A 22,167-nucleotide genomic window follows, 5' to 3' on the forward strand; every position below is an offset into this window, starting at 1 on the left:
GTCTTGGCTCACTGCAACCTCTTCCTCCCGGGTTCAAGTAATCCTCCTGCCTCAGCCTTGCAAGTAGCTGGTATTTTAGGTGCACACCACCACGCCTGGCTATTTTTTGTATTTTTAGTAGAGACGGGGTTTTGCCATTTTGACCAGGCTGGTCTTGAGCTCCTGACCTCAGATGATCCACCTGCCTCAGCCTCCCAAAGTGCTGGGATTACAGATGTGAGCCACGGCACCCAGACATAACTGTATTTTAGACTTTAAGTAGACTTTTTAAAGGGTTTACCTATACAGAATGATCAAGGATATAACAGAACTTCAAAGGAAATAAAACATTAGCCTCTTAAAAATTACATGGTGAGAAAAAGCTTCAAAAACGAATGTTTCCATGTTGAGATGAAATGAACTGCAATTAGAATCTTATGCTTTCTTTTACAACCTTAAATGGATATTGCTTATAAAATTTTAAAAATCATGCTTTTATAAACATTAAAGTCTGTCATAAAATCCGTGGCAATTAATAGCTTCTTTCTTAGTCTCTTTATACAAGTAACTAGTGAACCATTTATTTTCTCTCTGTTGTGCAAACCAAATGGTCAGTGCAATTGATTTCAGATTGAGCTCTTTTTTCTTAACAAAATTACTGAAGCATACACAAACTTAGTACTTTTAGAGAATTACGGGAGTATGAAAGGGAAATTTTGAGTTTTGAAGTCTTTACCACTAGAAAGTTCTAAGACATTAAAAGGTATTTTTTTTTAAAACTGATGAAAAAATGTTTATGTGCAGAAAAAGATATTTTTGTTGTGGAGGCAAGTAATTGTGCTTCATACTGGAATCCTTTTGGATTTATGTTATTTTCCCTGTAAAGAGAAACCAGGAAGAAGAAAATCCTATAACACTAATATATCATCCCAGGTGCTTTCAAATGATTTCTTTTTGTGTGGGAACATCTAAGCAATCACACTATTGCCATTATAAAATTCTTTTGTGTGGTTGAGTATCTTTCCTTCATTCCTCTTCTGGTAGACTCAGTAAAGTTAGCTAGAGAGATCAGTGATCACCAGAGAGTGAGCTGTGTGACTACAGCTTGAATCCAGGTGGTCCAAACACAGTTTATTTTTAATCCCCTCTCAGGGGAAGGGTACTCATGAATGGAGTGGCACACATCTTCTCTGAAGGCAGTTGTGTTTATGCTGTTTTCTTCTCATGGCCAAATTAGGTAGTCTCTATCTGTTTATAAGAAGATTCATAATAAAAATAAACAATACAAAAAGCAATTAATGAAATCTCATTTCTCTGCCACACAAAAGTGAAGTGATAGCTCTCAGTGTAAATCAAACGATCTGTAAATAGTCTGGAATATCTGTGTGACTCTACAAATGACAAACCTCAGAGAACTGCCAGCTGTGTTTTCCAGGAAAGTTACTGATCACAGATTGAAATTTGGCATATGTTGTAAACGTAAAGTTGACATATCAGGTCTTGACATGTGTTAGATAATTTCTACAGTTCTTTGTTTCCTCGAGCAGCTCAGTAGATCATGGTGCCATTTAGTTATATCGGGAAGACATGGAGAGGATCAGATTAGGGAAAATTGGTAGTTTTGTTTTGGCCATGGTAACTTTGAGATGTCTGTTAGATATGAAAGAAGTTATACTGAAATTACTGGTGGCCAAGGGAGCACTTGGGACAACAGTGTCATCTCTGAATATTCCTGAAATCCCCAGGCAGAACAATGCATTTCTTTTTGTTATTATAACATCTTTTATCCCTTAGGGTTTTTTTCATGATATTTATTATATTGCTCTGATTGTTGGTGTGTTTTTTTTCCCTAAGGTCCAGGATCCTGTCGTGTTTCTCTATCAGCTTCTGGTACATAATAGATACTCAGTAAATGATGAATGAATTATGTTTACATTCCCTCACCAGATCCTTTCTGTTTTGCCCGTCAAGTTCATTTCTTTGTGTTCCCATTGCCTTAGTGCTGATTCTCATCATCCCATTAGAATCAGGGCATTTAAATTGATTTTTTTTTTTTTTTAAGCAGCACAACTCATTTTCAAATAAACTAAATGTAAAACCCTCATTATATGAGGGTATCAATTAGGAATTGGGTTGGGCACTATTAATAAGAGATCTGACTATAATGGCTTAAGTGTAACAGAGTTTCTTTTTCTCACATAATGATTAGTTGGGAGGTAGATGGTTTTGGAATTGAATCGGTGGATCAAATATATCAGTCAGAATGTCTTGAGACATGGGTTCTTTACCTCCTGGGAAAGGAGGGTGATGCTGAATTTAAGCAGAGCAGGGAATTTAAGTAGGATACAAAATATGGTGTGATATTATTTAAGTGTAAGGAAACTTAAACTTTGTTTAAATTGAATAGATTGGTGATAATTTTAAGAAAAAAAGGTGAGTATAAAGGTAAAAGAGCATAAAGAAGTCATTTCAACAGTCTAGAGGAATGTGACTGGGCTACACGCCAAGAATCTAGTAAGAGCGGAAAAGATAGGCAGATCTTAGAGGAGTTATGGAGTAAGTAGAAAACTGGTTTTAAAAATTACAAAGAGAAGGCTAGGCATGGTGGCTCACGCCTATAATCCCAATACTTTGGGAGGCTGAGGTGGGCAGATCACTTGAGGACTAAAGTTTGAGACCAGCCTGGCCAACATGGCGAAATCCTGTCTGTACTAAAACCACAAAAATTAGCCAGGCATGGTGGTGCATACTTGTAATCCCAGCTACCCACGAGGCTCAGGCAAGAGAATCACTTGAACCCAGGAGGTAGAGACTGCAGTGAGCCGAGATTGTGCCACTGTACTCTCGTGGCGCAATCTGCCTGGGTGACAACTCTGCCTGGGTGACAGAGTGAGACCCTGTCTCAAAAAAAAAAGAAAAGAAAAAAGACGGAGAAGAGATATTAAGACAGATGATTGACTTCAAGCTTTTAAGCCTACTGAACTGGCAGGATGGCGGTACTGTTAATGGTGATGGGAAAATGGTAGAAATCGTATGGATGTTCAGTAGCAGATTATTGACATTTGTGTTACAGGAAATCACAGTCTGAATAGAAAATGGTCAGAATGGCTAAAACAGTGACCTATTGTTTTCTTAGAATAAGGGTGGTAAACACATAACGGGAAAATTCTTCAAGGCCTTTCTTGAAGAATATGACTTCGTGTTGAAACATAAAGTCATAACCAATTATCTGGGACTTAATTTGTGGTGATCTGGGGGAGTTTATGAAGGTGCCAAAGAATTACGGTTTATTCGGCTTTTAAGTGTTATTAATGTAAACTTTGTGATAGTTGGAACATTTTGATCTGATTTTCTCTTTGGTGCCTTTCACCTAATACTATTCTAAAATAGGTAATTTTAATAAATATTTAGCAATGAAACATTCTTTGTGTTTAACTTCAAATTAAATGTTATAAACTTACTTTAACATCTAAAGTCCATTATGTTTGAGTAGTCTGGTAAATTAAACAAGCTAATAACCTTTTTTTTTAAGGTACAGCAGGGAAGAACTGGAAATTCAGAGAAAGAAACAGCGCTTCCCTCTACAAAAGCTGAGTTTACTTCTCCTCCTTCTTTGTTCAAGACTGGGCTCCCACCAAGCAGGTTAGTTACATAGTTGCAACTCAATTATTGTAAGACATTGGTATCTTTACATTGTATTTGTGCTATATTAAGTATAAAAGCTCTGAATGTTCTATCAAAAAACTGGAACATTCTACCTTGTTTTAGTACAAAATGAATTCTTCATGAGACACTTCTTGATGTTATTCCATCTAAAAAGCCTAGGTAAGCAAGAAATGAAGTGTGATATATAGTTATGTGTATGTGTAAAGAGACAATCTTACATTCAAGAGAGGTGGTAACTAATAGTATTGGCTGTTTCCTGTGCTTATTATTCTTACATAATAAAGAATTATTGGACTTCTAAGTCTAGATCATTTGGCTGAAAGGTGTTTTGCTGATTTTAATGAAAGAGGCTTTTGAAATTTTGGCTTGGAAAAATCTTTAAAATAGGAACCATTTTTTGTTGTTGTTTGGTTTGATGTGATAATACCTAATGTATTCCAGAAGGTATCAGAGGTAAGAAGCAAATATGCTAGAAAATGTCCTTTTTACTTAAATGTGACAAATAGTTACCTATTATGTCGTTACCAGGAAACTGCTAAAGGATAGCAGGCTCAGACTAGGGAAATTTGAGGTCAGTAGTTTAATATTCGACTAGATAAGATAAGTCTGGGCCTAAAACAAATCAATAACCCACCTATTACTAGTCCTTGACCAGATCACTTATCTTTTGGGTTACTTGTTTAAATTTGTTTTATATAACTTTCTGTTTTTGTTATTCTGCAATTTTGTATTACCATAAGAGCTATTTCAGAATAATCTAATACAGGAAGATACCTTATAGTAACATCTAGTCTAGCTCTAAGATAAAGATTTTTGAAGTGTTCAGCCAAAATTAAATGTCATAAAGTGATCCAGTATTTTTGTGAATAGTCATAGATTAAAATGAAATGTGATTATTTGAATGAAATATAATCTCGTAAAATGTTTGGTTAAAGAGTGATAGCTAAGCTTTTAATATATAGTAATATATTGTATTTTAATATGTAGTGTTCTTTTGGCATGTCCATTTTTTAAGAGGTTAACTTTCATTCATTCAGTTTATGATATTCTACAATATAGAGTGACGGTAACAGCTTGAACTCTGGAGTCAGGTTTCTGGAGTTCAAATGCTGGCTCTGCAGCTTAATAGCTGTGCTGTCATTGGGCAAATTCCCTAATCTTGTTATGCCTTGATTTCTTCATCTGTAAAATGTAGTAATAGTACTTCCCTAACAGTGTAGTTATATATATTCAGTGAACTCATTTATGTAAAGTGTTTTAGAACAGTGCCTGGTACCTAGAAAATACTCTAGATGTTTACTTTTATACTTAAACTCTTTAAAAATCAATAGTTTTTCTGTACTTTACCTTTTATTTTTTGTTGTTGATTGGCTTTTCAGAATTTGGGCCAGATTATATAGGATTGTGAGTGCCATTATAAAGGCTTTGGCTTTTCCTATAAATTAAATAAATGGGGACTCACTAGTGGATTTTGAGCAGAGCAACGAAATAATCTGATTTAGGTTTTTAGGTTTTGAAGTTAGTCGCTTTTCTAAAAACAGACTACAGAATTACTTAGAGTGGGTGAAAACCGGGAGGACAATTCGAAGTTTGCAGCAGTTATCTAGGAAGAGGTAATGGTGACTTGGACCAAGATGATGGTGGTAGAGATGCTGAGAAATAGTCAGATACCAGATACATTTCAGAAGGTAAGCCAATAAGCTATCTTAATGGATTTGGGTATAGATTGTAGAGGAAAAAGCAGACAAGGATGAATCTAAGGTTTTTTTCCTAATCAACTGAAACAGAATGAGGGATTTGTCATTTACAGAGATGGAAAAGAACGTAAGGAGGAGTGATTATTGGAGGAAGAAGAATTCAGTGTAGAACATAATAAAAATGAGATACCTATTGAGCATACAAGTGGGAAATTTAAGTAGGAAGTTGGCTATATGGATCTGGAATTGAAGGGAAGAGAATGGGCTAGAGATAATGAATTTGGTATAATCAGTGTTTAAATATTATTTAAATGAAATTATAAAATGGAATTAGTCCATAAAAGAGGTAAGTATTGATAGAGAAGTGGTAAGAGACAGCCTTGGAGCACTCCCCTGTGTGTTGGCAAAATAAGAATGAACTAGTAAGAGCAGGCCAATAAGGTCAAATGATGAATAAAATAGGAAGAAAACCCACTGTATGTCTTGAAAATTATGTGTTTCAAGGAGAAATGTCAACTATCAAATATTAAATCCAGTTGATTGGTCAAGAAGATGAAGACTAAGAATGATGATTGGATTTTATTGATGCTCATTGGTGATCCTGACCAGGATCATTTTCATTTATATAAAGTGAAGATAAAAGAGTTTGGAATAGATTCAAGAGAGAATGGGAGGAAACGAATTAGAGAAAGTATGGGCACTTTTGGGCAGACTATTTTCTTTCTTTGGGGGCCAGAGAAATGGGACAGTATCTGGAGGGAAATGTGGGGTCAGGAAAATATTTTTTTCAAAACAAACCTCAGCATTTTGGCCAGGCACTGTGGCTCATGCCAGTTATCTCAGCACTTTGGGAGGCTGAGATGGGCAGATCAGTTGAGGTCCGGAGTTTGAGACCACGCTGGCCAACATGGCAAAACCCCCTTTCTACTAAAAATGCAAACATTAGCTGGGCATGGCAATGCACAGCTGTAGTTCAAGCTACTCAGGAGGCTGAGGCAGGAGAGTTGGTTGAAGCCAGGAGGTGGAGGTTGCAGTGAGCCAAGATTGCGCCACTGCACTCCAGCCTTGGTGGCAGAGTGAGACACTGTCTAAAAAATAATAATAATTACAGCATTTTGTGTATTTATGGGAATGAGTTACTAGAGAAGAAATTGATGATGTGAGACAGTGGAGTTGTAGAGCAATGTCCTTTAATAAGGCCAGAGGGATGAGATGTAATGTGCAAGTGGAGGGGTTGTCCTTAAGTAGAAGCATGGACAATTCATAAGAACAGGAAGGAAGGCAGAATACAGGGCACCGGTGCAGATGGGTAGGTGGATAAGGGAATGGGAATAAATTGAAAGTTCTCTTCTGATTGCTTCCATTTTTCCCCAGCAAAGTAATACGCACACTTATCTAATAAGAGTGAGCCTATTGGAAATAAGAGGCCGTTGAAAGGTAGCATTGAGTGTTTGAGAAGAAAATAGGTCTGAAATAGTCTTTTGGAGCTGTGTGAATTAACTAGGTGAAAGAAGTAGCTTGACAGCTGGATTGAAGTGTGTATCTAAGAGAAGACTTTTTTTTTCTCCCCAAGATAAGAGGAATTACAGTGTTTTTTGGTTTGTTTTTTTTTTTTTTTTTTGAGACGGAGTTTCTCTCTTGTTACCCAGGCTGGAGTGCAATGGCGCGGTCTCGGCTCACCGCAACCTCCGCCTCCAGGGTTCAGGCAATTCTCCTGCCTCAGCCTCCTGAGTAGCTGGGATTACAGGCACGTGCCACCATGCCCAGCTAATTTTTTTGTATTTTTAGTAGAGACGGGGTTTTACCATGTTGACCAGGATGGTCTCGATCTCTTTACCTCATGATCCACCTGCCTCGGCCTCCCAAAGTGCTGGGATTACAGGGAATTACAGTATTTTTATATGTTGATGGGAATGAGTTAGAGTACAAAATTGATGATGCAGGGAGAGAAACTGTACAGTACTATTCCTCATCTGGGTTTTGCTTTCCTTGGTTTCAGTACAATAAGATAGTTGGAGAGAGAGAGAGAGACCACATTCATATAACTTTTACTATAGCATATTGTTACTAGGTTGGTGCAAAAGTAATTGCAGTCTTGGATTGTGAAATTGAAATCATAACTCCTCTCAAACACATCTTGATTAATCAAAATAGCAACTATTACAATCAACACATTTTGCCAATGAGAAGTAAGTTTGCTTATTCCTGTAGCGTAAAAATCTGTGCTTTGGGATTTGACGAACTCATGGAAAGCATTTTCTGTATGCTGCTGATTGTGGAAGCGTTTTCCCTGCAAAAAGTTCTTGAGATGCTTGAAGAAGTGGCAGTCAGTTGGCAAGAGGTCAGATGAATATGGCGGATGAGGCAAAACTTTGTTGTCCAATTTGTTCAGCTTTTGAAGCATTGGTTGTGCAACATGGAGTCAGGCATTGAGGTAGAGGAGAATTGGGCCCTTTCTGTTGACCAATGCTGGCTGCAGGCATTGCAGTTTTGGGTGCATCTCATCTGTTTGCTGCGAATACTTCTTAGATGTAATGGTTTTGCCGGTATTCAGAAAGCTGTAGTGATTAGACCAGCAGCAGACCACCAAACAGTGACCATGACCTTTTTCTGGTGCAAGTTTGGCTTTGGGAAGGGCTTTGGAGCTGCATCACTGTCCAGCCACTGAGCTAGTCATCTCCAGTTATCATATAACACCCACTTTTCGTCTCAGATCACAAACTGATAGAGAAATGGTTCATTGTTGTTGCTTAGAGTAAGAGAAGACAACACTTCATGATGTTTTTTTTTTTTGATTTTCAGTCAGCTTATGAGGCACCCACTTTCTGACCTTTTTCACCTTTCTGATTCGCTTCTAATGCTGAATGACTGTGGAATGGTTGTTGCTGAGTTCTTCGATGACTTCTCGTGTCGTTTTAAGAGGATCAGCTTCGATGATTACTGTCAGTCGGTTGTCAACTTCCAGTGGCCAGCCAAGGGTCTTGTCTCCTTTGTAAAGCTCCCATTAACTACCACTGTATGCTCATTAGCAGTTCCTGAGCCAAATGTGTTGTTGATGTAGCAAGTTGTCTCCACTGCTTTATGACCAATTTTGAACTCAATAAGAAAATGGCTCGAATTTGCTTTTTGTCTAACATCATGTCCATAGTCTAAGATAAACATAAACAGCAAGTAAGTCATTAGCAAAAAATAAAAATAAAGCGAGAAATGCCCATTAAAGTGATAAATAACATAAGCACGTTTATTTAAGAATGTATTCCAGTAGCGAACTGTGGATTCTAACAGTGCAAAAACCAGTTACTTTTGCACTCACATAATATAATTGTTCTCTTTTATTATTGTTGTTAATCTCTTACTGTGTTTAATTATAAATTAAATTCTATGATAGGTATGTATGTATAGAAAAAATATGTACATATTAAGTTCAGTATCATCCTTAGCTTCAGACATCCACTGGAGGTCTTAGAATATGTCCTCCACTGAGGGTCTTAGAATGTATCCCCCAAGGATAAGGCGGGGACTGCTGTATATTTTCAGCTTTTCTTGAGATTGATGGTCATGGGTTTAAAATGAGACAAATCAGCTGCTTTTTGGGTGTTTCTCTGACTCTTGTTAGGTATATGAGTGTTCATGAAGATTACCTAGAATTGGATTTAACAGAAGTTGATGTATCAGGCAATTATTAAAAAGAGATAAAGGGGACAGGAACATGAGTGTTTACTCAAGGGAGTTATTATAATAATGGGCTATTGGCTAAGAAGAGATGGAGAGCAAATATAGGTAAGTCACAGCTGAAAGAAAGTAAAGAAAGAATGGAAGAACTAGTGGGGCTATCACTATTAAAAAACCAAAAATGAATAATTACCACTGCTACCTGTAGAAATTACCTAAGTTGTCAACACTGTTACTTTTGTACGTAAAGGACAGCAGCCACAATTCATTAGGCAAGTTTGTTTTCTAGACTCATCTTTATTTGATAAAAAGGATACTTTTCAGTCATTGTGAAATATTTCCCATAAAAATATTTTTTTGTTTTATTCATCATATTTATGAAGATTGGATAGACATCTTTAAAAGTAAAGTTGACCTTAGGGAGAAAACAGTAAATGTTATTCATTAAGACATAATGCAGGGTGCACAGTAGATATTTAAGGCTTAGCTGTACTAATGACCTAAGCACTGTATTTCCATTGTATAAATCTTAGATTGCCTTATTAATGTATAGATAAGTGTTGATATGCTTGCACAGAACTTTTTAAAATATTTTTTCGCACTTTATCAATAGAAATGCTGGGTTTCCAACTTTCCATACTGCCCAGCAAATTGGCATTGTTAAGTAAAATTTTATATTTAATATATCGGAATGTTTTGCTTACTCTTTGAAAGTTTTCATTTTAACTTTTTTGTGAAATATATGCATACAGAAGAGTGGCATATTAGAAATGTACAGCTTGATTAAATTTTTACTAACTAAACATACTTACGTAAACCAGGATGTGGACTGATAAAGAATGTCTCCATTACCTCTAGAAGCCCCCATTATGCCTCCTTCATTTGTTGCTGTCATTTGAAAAAAAAAAAAAAAGTTTTATTTTGACAAAAATTTAAACTTACAAAGAATTGCAAAAAAAAAGTACAGAGAACTTCCATATACTGTTACCCAGATTTGCCGGTAATAACATTTTGTCGTATTTGCTTTATAATTTCTCAAAAACATTTACTGAGTGATTTGAATGTTAATTGTAGGCATCATGCCCCTTTACCCTTAAGGACTTAAGCATGTATTTCCTCAGAACCAGGACATTCTGTTAGATAATCATAGGGCACAGTTATCAAAGTCAGAATATCAAATAGTGAATCAGTACTTCATCTAATTGCAGGCTATAAATTTTGCAAATTATCCCAATATCTTTTATGGCAATGTTTTCTTTCTGCATGGATTTAGTATTCAATCCAGGATCACTCATTAAATTTAACTATGTTATCTTTTTCTTTTTCTTAAATCTGGATGAACTTCGTAGCTTTTCTTTGTATTTCTTGACATTGAATTTCAGAAGAATACAACCTAGTTGTTTAGTAGATTGTTTTTGGGTATGCCTGATATTTTCTCATGATTAGATTCAGGTTTTGTTTTTTGAGCAGGAATGCTATGTAAGTGAAGATGTATCCTTCTCAGTGCATTGGCTTGGAGATACATGATGTCAGTGTGTAACATTATTTTATTAGTAATGATAATTCTAATGACTTAGTTGTGGTGATGTCCTTTGGGTTTCTGCAAAGTTACTGTTTTTTCCTTTGTATTTAATAAGTCATTTGTGGAAAGACTAAATATCCTGTTCCTCTTCAAACTTTTTAGAGATTTTAGCTCCAGTGATAATTTTTCCTTTAATCAGTTATTACTATAATGGCTCCAAAATAGTGATTATCTGTTATTTCTCTTAACATTTATTAGTTGGCATTCTACTTTAAAAATGAGCTTTCCCACTTCACTACTTACCACTTTGATTCATAAATTCTTATTTAAGGTGTGAGAAACTGTATGTGTGACTTACAAATATAGCTTTTTTTGTATCCATGGTGTTTAACCCATATGTATGATTTATATATACTGTAATTCATTTTGGTATTCATATTGTTCCTCTTTGAACTTGCTCCTGTGACCTTTTCATAGGTCTCCATTGTGTGTGTGTGTGTTTTTTTTTTAGGTTGTCTTTATAGTTTGTAATTACCAGGATATTCCAGGTTTATTTTGTAGTTTCCCTGTTTCTTCCTTGGCAGCCATTTGCAAAGGCACTCTGATTTCTTTTAGCGGGGAATGGTAAAAAACAAGATCAGGGTTCTAGCTGTGCTCATTATACTGGGGCATCGTTATATCCAGGCCTTTTCAGCACTCAGAGGTGAGAAAGAAGTGGCAATTTCACTTTGAAATTGTATTTTTCAAAATATATTTTAATCATGAAATCATAATGTTTCTTTTACTTCTGTTTGAACATCACAGGATTGTTATTCCTATTTCCCTTTCCCTATCCCATGTTGTATCTCCTTTTTTTTTCCACAATGAGAACCTGGCTCTCACAGTCTTGAAATACATATGTAACAGATTCAGGATTTTTACTGTTACAAGAAAACCTATTTAGTAGAGTTTAATTTGTTTACAGTTTTTTGTCTCTTTTTAGACTGAGGGTATATAGTTTAAATATTGGGTTCAAAATTTCCTACAGAGTTGTTATGTTAATAATTTAAAATATAATTTGATTCATCATATCTGTATACAGTTTTAGCATTTATTTTCCTTCCATGTTTACTGGATTTATTATTTTTGGCATATGTAAAACATGTAACAGTTCCAAAAGCAAGAGTATCCAAAGGTATATACAAACTTACCACACCTTTCTCTGTTTCATTCATTTTCTGTCAGACAGATTTCATTTAATTTCTGGTCTATTTTTTCTGTGTTTCTTTTTACAGAAACAGACACATAAACGTGTATATTTTCTATTGCTTTGAAAGACCATCTTATTAGTTGTTTAAAGTATTAGCAATATTGCAGATATCTGAACTTTTTAGGAATTATGTCAACAGGAATAAAATTAACTTTTTTGGGGAACTTTGAAAGAGTTATTTTGAAATGGAATTTTTATAAAATATTTAGTATAGGTTTTTATGAAACCCGTCAGAGTGTTACTGATAACTGGTTGCACTAACAATACCTAAATCTGTTGTTGAGGAATACAGGAAATGAAATACCAAAATTTGGAATAAGATTTTGTGAAACTGCAAAAATTGTGAAGAATTAGTACAGACACATAAATGTACTTTTTAAATAATGTATTGTAACCTGATGTAAACCCTTAGTTCTAAGACCTTTTTTCCTTACTGCATTGACGTCATACTATGTTGAAGAATATTTCTAAAAATATTCTAGAGTTAATACAGTGTTGATAGCACATCTATTTTTAAATACTTAGTACCACAGCAAGTAGTTTATATGACTTGAGAATGATATTGTAGGAACATACTAAGGGACTTTAGTAAAAGCATGTCAAGGAGAAAAAAAAAAACAGAACAAGGGGGGTCAGAGACAACAAACAATATGTAAGAAAAAACACAGAAAATTTATCTCACCAGAAACAGCACCTCTTCTCAGTCTCAGACAAGTACTGCCTCCAGAAAAGCCAATTCAAGCGTTGGGAAGTGGCAGGATCGATATGGGAGGGCCGAATCACCTGATTTAAGGTAAGGCTATTTTTAAACATTGGATACTCCCTGATGTTTAGATCATCAATGTTGTTTTGTCTTATTAGTAAGATAATACATTTTGACCATATTTTTATCCCTCCAAATTATGCTTTCTCCGGGTACAGTCATGGGTTTTTTAGTTACTTTATAACTCAAGACTTGGTTTACTTGTCTTGCCACTCATCTTTCTGGCTGTTTAGAATATTTAATGAATTACATTGAACTATGCTAATGGATGCTCAGTAAATTTTTTTGTTCCTCCCCCTTGCTGCAGGTTAATTCCTTCTCATACCACATCCCATTAAAAAATATATATATATTTCCAGGTGCTTTTCACTACTTACTGAATAAAACCTAGCATTCTGAGCCAGTATTTAAGACCTGTAAAATTTGATTGTACTGAATCTTTGCAATCTTATACGCTACTACAGTGCAGTACAAAAACCTGTGATTTCATTAAGTGGGTACAGTAGCTGCCCTGGAATATGCTATTTCCCTTTTTGTTGTTACGCTTTTGTTAATGATCTACACTCCATTGAATTTTGGTTTGTGTTCTGAATCTTAAATTTATAAAGCATACAACCTTGAATGGATATTATAATTTCTCTGAGCCTGAAAATTGAAATAACTTTAAGAGATGCAATGAGAAGCAACTGTGTTCCAGTATAAAAGTGCATTGCCCACAGTGATCAGTCTGAGAGAATATGCTTTGATAACCTGACTTCAAAATACAGAGCAAGATATTTACCTAATTTATCATTTAAGGTTTTAAAAAATTATGGTATACAATGGGTAATTTTGTTTTTCTTTTGCTTTTGTTAGAGAATTTTTAGCAATTTACTTGGTTAGCTCAATGCTATATTAATATGTTTTAAATTATTTTAATTTAAAATCTTAAAAAATATAAATGTAAATTATGATCAGATACCTTTGATCATAGCACCTAAAAGAAAAGCAAAGAGAGGAAACACTATCACAATTTGATTTTCTTACATTTCATTTTCTATATAGTCTTAATTATATATTCCACATGAGTTGTAAGAATTCCTTGTTAGGAAAGAAGCTTAGTCATTCTTAAAAGTGGATATACATCTCAAAGTAAGGATGTCTAAACTGTAAGTTTAGTAACTAATGTAGATAAAAATATATTACCTGCATTCTTACAAGAGTGTCAGTTGCATGTGTTACTTTAATAGGTTGAAGAAAGTTTTCCTCGTATTATTTTGAAAGTACTCATTTTTTTCTATATATTAAATAATATTGATCTTTGTTTTTGAACACTAAAATCTGTTTGAAAAACCAATAGAAATTTCAAGAGTTATTTTAAATAAATAAAAGTTAAATCTGACAAATGTAGAATGAAATGTAGGAGTCTTTGCACATTAGACATTTCTGTGGAACTTAAAAGTTCATAATTGTACTAATAATACATTTTCTATACAACAACTAACTCGCTTATTGCATAGAGAAACACTTGGATTTATATTTAACCTGGCAGTGTGGAGAGCCTATTTACTGATCCTAAAAGGACCAGACAATAAGAACTTTAATTGTAAACTTACCATCATGCTACTATTGATAGAATCTTAAACTTAGAACTTTTTTTATTAAGTATTGGACTTGGATTTTACGTTTAGTTTTTTCAGTAACTACCTGTGTGAATTAAGGAAACTTTCCTAACATGTCTATGCATACATCTGTAACATAGTGGAGCTAGACTGTGTAATTTGGAAAGCCTCTTCAAACCCGAAATTCTTTATTTTCTGACTAGTCCCTGGTTTACAATGGAAGAAGAGATTTGAGAGATTAGAGAATTTGCCTGAATTCACAGCTAGTTAAGAGGCAAAACCAGGACTAGAATACCTGCTTTTCTGCCTGTAGTACCAATACTTCAGGCAAGTTGACTTTCATGAACAAAGGCATAGAAATACTTAAAGTAGGCCGGGTGTGGTGGCTCATTTCTGTAATCTCAGCACTTTAGGAGGCCAAGTCAGGTGGATCACTTGAGGTCAGGAGTTCAAGACCAGCCTGGCCAACGTAGTGAAACCCTGTCCCTACTAAAAATACAAAAATTAGCCAGGTGTGATGGCAGGCACCTTTAATCCCAGCTACTTGGGAGGCTGAGGCATGAGAATTACTTGAACTGGGGAGGTGGAAGTTGGAGTGAGCCAAGATCGCGTCACTGTACTACAGTCTGGACGATAGAGTGAGATCCTGTTTCAAAAAAAAAAAAAAGAAATGCTTAAAATATGTTATTTTCAATGTAATTTTATACTTGATATTTGTTTCTTTGGCTTTGTTGTTTTAACATCTGAAATTCCTTTTATATCTTTTATTTGACTTAGAATTTTTTACTTAAATTGTTTTACTTTAGAGGTAATACTTTATTTTTGGATACTAGATGGCTAATTTTTAGGGAAAATATTGGTTCTCATAGCTGAAAGAGATAAATCTCAGAGCTTTATCTATCTCAACTCCATCTATACCTACTTCTCTCTAAAAAAGATGCTTAGGAAACAAACAATACTCTTCACTTTGACTTTGTAATTAGTCTCAGGGGATATATGTAGAAGGAAATTTGAGGCTGTGTTTTCATTATGTGTTTTGTTCTTTAGAAAATTCCGAAAACAAATACCTTGGATAAAAGCTGCTTTTTTTCTCTTTTTAAACACACACACACGCACACAAACACATGGCTACTTTTTCTCTTTTAAAACATACAAACGCTCTCACTCTCACTCTCTCTGGAGGTGTAAAAAAACTAGATTTCAAAAGCTCTTGTAGTTAAAAGCAACTGCCAAGTGTGGAGTTTGAGGCATTGCATAAATGTTTGTAAAGAGCAAGTAAATAATGATTAAGATATTTTTCATAAATTGTTATATTTGGGCTGGGTGCTGTGGCTCATGCCTCTAATCCCAGCACTTTGGGAGGCTGAGACGGGTGGATCACTTGTGCTCAGGATTTCGAGACCAGCCTAGGCAATATGGCAAAACCTCAACTTTACCAAAAAATACAAAAATTAGCCAGGTATGGTGGTGTGCACCTATGGTCCTAATTGCTTGGGAAGATTACTGGACAGGTGAGGCTGCAGTGAGCTGTGATCATGCCACTGCATTCCAGCCTAGGTGATGGAGCAAGACCTATTCTCTAAATAAGTAAACAACTATTATTATATTTGAAGTTGTGGCCTTATCATATGCTAGTTACTATTAATTTGTGCAATACAGTGTTTTTCAATTTAACAGTATTCTTCAAGCTAAATCTATATGTATAACAATGGCATTTTATTGGTGTAAGTTTGCTTTGTAAATTCAAATTTTAACTCTTATGAAACGAATTAGAAGAATGAAGCACTTTTAGTGAGTGCAGGAAATTGAAACTGGTAATAATGAAAATGATTGGTGTAAACTTACCCTAATGCACAGTTTATTTTAAAATTTTGTTTCCCTTTTATGTTCTGTCCCTCTTAGATAATTAAGTTTCAAGTGATAGTTTTTCTTATGTTCCTATATCAAAATGCTTTTTAACTGATTCATACTCTTGAATGAATAATAAAAATTGCTTTTCAATGTTAAATCACAAATACATTTAAACGTGTGTATGTCTTATATTAAACACAATACTTAAAACTGGATGTTAAATGAACATTATATCTAAGAATGACCTCTTCCTCTGTTCTTGGACTATCTACTTTTATGTCTTGATGAGACACTGTACTGAAAAGGTGTGCCTGTACCTTGGGGCATTTGATCAAGGGCTCTGAATGCATGTTGCCCTCATATGTAGCTTGTAAGATTTTATGTTATTGGACATATGAAGGCCTTTGGAGTTTTTTTGTTTTTTTGTTTTTTTGAGTTTCTTGTAGAGCTGTGTCTTTTCTTATCATTGATACATTTAAAAGCAAGCATAAATATGAAAGGTATAGCTTTATTCCAAGCTCTGTACAAAAGTGAGTAAACTTATTTACACTATTGAACACATTTCTGTCCTCCATTGAGTGAAATTTGAGCTTATTTCACCTTTAGGCACCCAAGGTTTTTAGTTTTGTTTTAAATAGAGCTTAAAAAGTAATTGACATTTTAAAAATTCAGCTCTTAGAAAATTAGTGTGAAAAACATTGTTGAAGAAGAAAAGGGGTTTGAAGTTGGTTATGCTGAGCCTGAATCCTAGTGCTGCCGCTTTATAGTGCAAAACAGCCTCTTTCCACATCTGTGAAGATGAAACTAATTGGACATGTACTTTACTTTTTATTTTTTCAAGACAGAGTCTCACTCTGTTTCCCAGGCTGAGTGCAGTGGTGGGATACTGGCTCACTGCAGACTCAAGCTACCAGGCTCAAGCAGTCCTCCCACCCCAGCCTCCCAACTAGCTGGGACTACAGGCATGCCTACCATGCTTGGCTAATTTTTTATTTTTTGTAGAGATGGGGTCTCACTGTGTTGCTCACGCTGGTCTCGATCTCCTAAACTCAGGTGATTCTCCAGCCTCAGCCTTCCAAACTCATGAGATTATAGGTGTGAGCAACCATGCCTGGCCCATTTACCTTAAATGTGATGCACTTGTAAGGACTGAATAATTTCTAAGCTTGTGAAAACACCTATTTCAGGGCTTGAAAGATTAACCAGACACTCAGTGAGTGTCGGATCTCCTCTTTGATCATGGGCTTTATCAGTCAATTTAAATGTAGTACTGATTGAAAATAAATTATATGTCCAGAAGATGATGGTTTGAATTCTGTGATTTTTATTTTAGATTAGGTTCTTTTTCTGGACAGGATTTTTTATTAATAATATGTTACTTGAACATAGAATATATTAAATATTCTTTATAAATTGTATATTATACAGAAAATTATTATTGTGCTTGTGAAAGTAAAACATACACATGGTATAGAAACAGTACTGTGTCAGACCAGCCATGTTGCCCAGGCTGATCTCGAATTTATGGGCTCAAATACCACAAAACTAAAAGGTCAGTAGAAAAATATGTAGTCAATGATATTCTTACCTTGATGGGTATGACTTTAAATTTTTTGCACAATAAAGAGTTAAGTGTTAATTTTTTATTTGCTATTTTATTTCTGGAGGGAACAAAATGTCTGCCAGTCTCTTGACTATGCCCTTAGATTTGTAGTCTTCAACTCTATGTTGGAATTACCTAGGAAGCTTCAGTAAAGTATTGATGCTTGGGTCCCAAAAATGCTGATTTAAATAGTCTGGTGTACACCCTGTACATCAGGATTCTGATATGCAGGCAAGGTTGAGAACCACTGATTTAGAGACTTGATTCTGGGTTGGCATAAAGATTAAAATCAAATGATAGCTGTGTACCTGCGGTTTTAAAGTAAAGTGATAGACGTAGTTACAGTGGGAGGTGATATTTGCATAGCGTTTTACAACCTCACAGTCTTTTTCTTTACATGATTCTCATTTAATTCGTATTCTCTGCCTCTTTGAATGTCTTTTGGTTGGACCACTATCAAAGGTGCATGATGCTTCTGTTGCAAGTAGATTGATAGGTAATATATTTACTAAGCAGAAATGTCTGCCCCCCTCCATCTTTTCTCTCTACTCAGTCTTCCCTCCATTGAAATGTTCTACCTTCCCATCCTGTGTGCTTAAATCAATCCAACATGTCTTGTAAGGCTCATCTCTTTCTTAAAGTAGCTTGAAAGATGCTACACAGTTTCCATGCAGAGCTGTCTACATATGTGACCTGAATTAAATGTCATAACAAGTGCATCTCTTTTCAAGTTGGGAATATCAGATAGCCACATTCTAGGCTTTTTTTCTTAGAGAATGGACCTTTGAACTGTGTGCTAGTTCTTATTAGAAGCTCTTCTGTGAGAAAACATTCATAGATTTCTACATCGATATGTGATTCATTCATTCTTTTAAAATATGATTATGTTTGAATGTCCTTTCTGTGGGAAAAAAAATAAGGTTATGAACTTTCTTTCAAGCAATAACCCATTTGAAAATTTGCTATAAACTCTGGACTCTTGCCTGAAAATTACATCTATACATTAGGTATTTATTTAGAATCAGGGACTTGCTGATTCCTCTTTAGAGAACCATGTTGCTAGTTAAGAACTGGAACTGTTTTCAAAAGCACAGTTAAATTATTAGATCAAGCCTATGAAGAGCACTAGATATGCAGACCACGTTGTTTTGCTTCTCCTAAATTAAATTGCTCTTACTGAATTGTACGCTGTTGTGCTTCATTCAGCATTAAAGAGCATTTTGAGAAACAACTCTGTAAAACTCAATTTTTTTTGGCAGGCATATTGGAGACTTTATTTAAATAGTTTTGAAAGCATGAGATTGCAGTCCATTAGTGAGTTGTGAAACAATTTGGTGGTCCCAACCAGTATTTCTTGGTTTTGTATTGTTTATTTTGCTTTTTTCTATGCAATATTTAAATATTAACAGAATTACGTTTTATCTTAATGTCCTTTTTTAAGTATTGTTTTTCCTTTTTAAGTATTGTTTTATGAACCTTTTTAGTTTTTAATGTAATGTGAGTTCTGGATTGCTATGTAAAATGTATTCCTTACTGTTTTTTGTAGTCAGTAAAGTTTAAAAATTATTGTATTCATATTTTCTCTTAGACTCAAAGGAGAAATTTTTTTCTCTTTATTCTCGTTTGTAAAGTGGTGAGTAAGAGCTGCTACCTTATGGGTTTATCATGAAGACTAAATATATACAAAGTATTTAGAACATTGCTTACCTTGCACATAGTAGGTGCCCCATAAATACTGGCTGTCATTACTGGGCAAAACAATCTTCAGACCAAATGCTTTGTTTTAATCTTATGCACATTAAAGACATTAGTTATTAATGATAACCTTTGCTTTGGCTGCCAAGGAAAAGCAGCTGAGATTTATTTTTTATTTATTTATTTTATTTTTTCTCGAGACCGGCTCTTGCTCTGTTGCCCAGTCTGGAGTACAGTGGCATAATCACGGTTCACTGCACCCTTCATCTCCGGGGCTCAAGCAATCCTCTCACCTAAGCCCTCTGAATAGCTGGAACCACAGGTGTGTCCCACTATGCCTGGCTAATTTTTTAAATTATTTGTACACACACAGTCTTGCCATGTTGCCTAGACTGTTCTTGAATTTCTGGGCCCAAGTAATCCTCCCGTCTCAGGCTCCCAAAGTGTTGGGATTACATGTGTGAGCCTGACCTTCAAAGATAAATTTATGGCCTTTTGTCTATCTTCTATTAGCCCTGATTTGTCATTTTAAACTTTCTGTTGCATTTCTGCAGGGAGCCCTCAAATCCTTTCTGGGACATTAGAATGATCAAAATATGATAATTTAATTCCATTGTAACCTCAGAAATATTTTTATTATTCATCTGTGCCAGGAGGGGAGGTAGAGGATCTTGGGAACGTTTATTTTTATTTTTATTTTTATTTTTGGGGGGGAACGTTTATTGCCTGTTTAAACTGTACATTAATTCAGACACCCAGAGTGGTTAGTTTCTTCCTTAGCTTTTTACTAGATGATTGAGTTCAATACGAAGAAGAGGATTTTGGTAATAGCATTAGCTGTCTACTTACTGAACAAATTTGTTGTCCTAATTTAACCTATGCTTTGTGGAACTCTTAAGTTATAGTTGATTTCCTCATGGAGAAACTCTACTAAATCATTTTACGCAATGAAAGAGAAAGCTATTCATTAAGAACTTTCATGGAATAATATGGTTCAATATTTTTTCCGTAATATGGCATCAGAATAACATTAGATTATTAAATTATTTGTCAGTGTTAGATATTAATGTGCTTTTTGTTACTGTGGTACATACTATGTGTCTATCATAAAACATTTCTGAACAAAACAGTAAACTTAATGTGTTTGATTAAAGTAACTCAGTTTATGTGGTTAAAAAAATACCTGCATAAGGAGATGTTATGAAAATGTAGAGAATTGTAATTTTCTAACCTCCCTTTAGGGATATATACTTGTTAAGGCTGATTTCTCAGTTATATGCTTTTAGAAACATAATATTTGCCATTTTGAATCTTTAGTGATTCAGAAAAAATCAATTTAAAGCTGAAAAAAACTAATTATATTTCTGACCATATTTAAGGTACATTTTAAGAGATGAATACTTTCATGTGTTCCAGAATTTTTAAAAACTAGAGATCCTTAGAAATAAATGTTAAAAGACAGGTTATAAAAATTTTTCCCCTCAGCAGGAAAGTTAGTCTTATATCTAGATCTAATTTTTACCACTTTTAATGATTTGGAGAGTTTGCTATCTGACTTGCAAGTCCAAACAAATTTGGTGGAATTTGTTCTTTATGGGAATAAATTTAAAAATGCAAAGGAGAGAATCGAGTGATTGGCAGTAGAAAATAGTAGGAAAAGAAATAGAGGGAAAGTATAAATTTTGACAATGAAGTCTAGGCAGCAATAAATGGAGAAGAAACTACAGCCTCAGAATGCACACCTGTATTTATAGAATGTTGGAATATGAAATGTTTGGATATCAGCGGGCTGACGGCATGTGCTTTGATAATGCAGTTATAGTGGGCATAGCTTTATAATTTAAGTTATAGGGAAGAAATTGAAGCAATGTTTGTTTCATCGTCGAAATATTTGGATTTTTGTAATGTATATATATTAACGTCTTTCCCCAGCTGTATTGGAGGATATGTTATTCTTCCAGTTAAATCATTCTTGATCTTTGGGACCATGAGGAAACCTGGGAAGGAAGTCAATGACCCAGGCATAAAGTTAGAAAGGGATGAACATTTTTAAATTGTATTAAAATTAGGGAGAAGGGAAGTCTTAAGTGGGCAAGAGATGGTAGGTGGGAACTGACTGTGTACTTGAAGAAATTTCAGATGTCATGATATACTTTTAATAGGGCTGACTTTGTTAGCATACAGTTATTTTTGGAGTGTTTCAATGTCTACGTAACATAAACTCTTACTAACCTATGATTTCCAGAAAAGTCTTAAATTCCTCAAAGGTGAATTGTCTTGCTGGAAGAAAACCTAGCTCAAGGGAAGGGGAGGTCGATAGGCTTTAGGATCAGAAAAACTCAGGTTTGAAAGTTAGTTTTGCCATTTAATTCATACTTAGGTCAGTGATTTCACTTTGGACCCTGGCTTGTCTTTAACAGGTATACAATAATTTTTGAGGTTTTGTGAGGTTTAGATGTAATGGGTTTGGCATCCAGCCAATGGTAGCTACTGTTATTTGTCATTTTAGGAGCCTAATCTAGTGACTGGAAGGATCTGTGATATTTTAATTGTTTTACTTCCATAAAGTTTTAAAGGCAGAATTGTTCAGAACTGAAATATAGATAAAGAGAAATTCATCTAATTTGCATCCACTTTTTATTTCCTATTTTTCCAATTGACTTCTGTATCATCTTAGGCATGTATACTTTTATAAAGTCCTTCATCTGCATAATAGATTTTAACATTATTTTAATTATTTAAAATACAGCTTACTAAGTTTTTCTGTTAGATTTGTAGCATTGTTTTGTGGTAGACTATTTTTCCATATCCTCAAGAACTTCAAAGAGATTGTAAACAGAGGTAGGGCAAGTATTTAAATATTTCAACT

The 22,167-nt window shown here is 34.7% G+C and overlaps 1 protein-coding gene across 37 annotated transcripts in view; it reads left to right on the forward strand.

Annotated features, from left to right (window-relative positions):
- The window catches only part of FIP1L1 (factor interacting with PAPOLA and CPSF1), a 79,504-nt gene that overhangs the window by 19,197 nt on the left and 38,140 nt on the right, over positions 1-22,167 (forward strand). For 21 of the 37 annotated variants that reach the window (XM_039468467.2, XM_039468465.2, XM_074396137.1 and 18 more), the window contains 2 exons: positions 3,512-3,621; positions 12,471-12,578. In XM_039468467.2, coding sequence (XP_039324401.1) covers positions 3,512-3,621; positions 12,471-12,578 — 218 coding nt within the window. The remainder of the gene's footprint in view (positions 1-3,511; positions 3,622-12,470; positions 12,579-22,167) is intronic. The other 16 variants (XM_074396130.1, XM_074396133.1, XM_039468471.2 and 13 more) reach the window with 1 other exon arrangement.

This window comes from Saimiri boliviensis, chromosome 3 (assembly GCF_048565385.1).
Source record: "Saimiri boliviensis isolate mSaiBol1 chromosome 3, mSaiBol1.pri, whole genome shotgun sequence".
Classification (NCBI taxonomy): Eukaryota; Metazoa; Chordata; class Mammalia; order Primates; family Cebidae; genus Saimiri; species Saimiri boliviensis.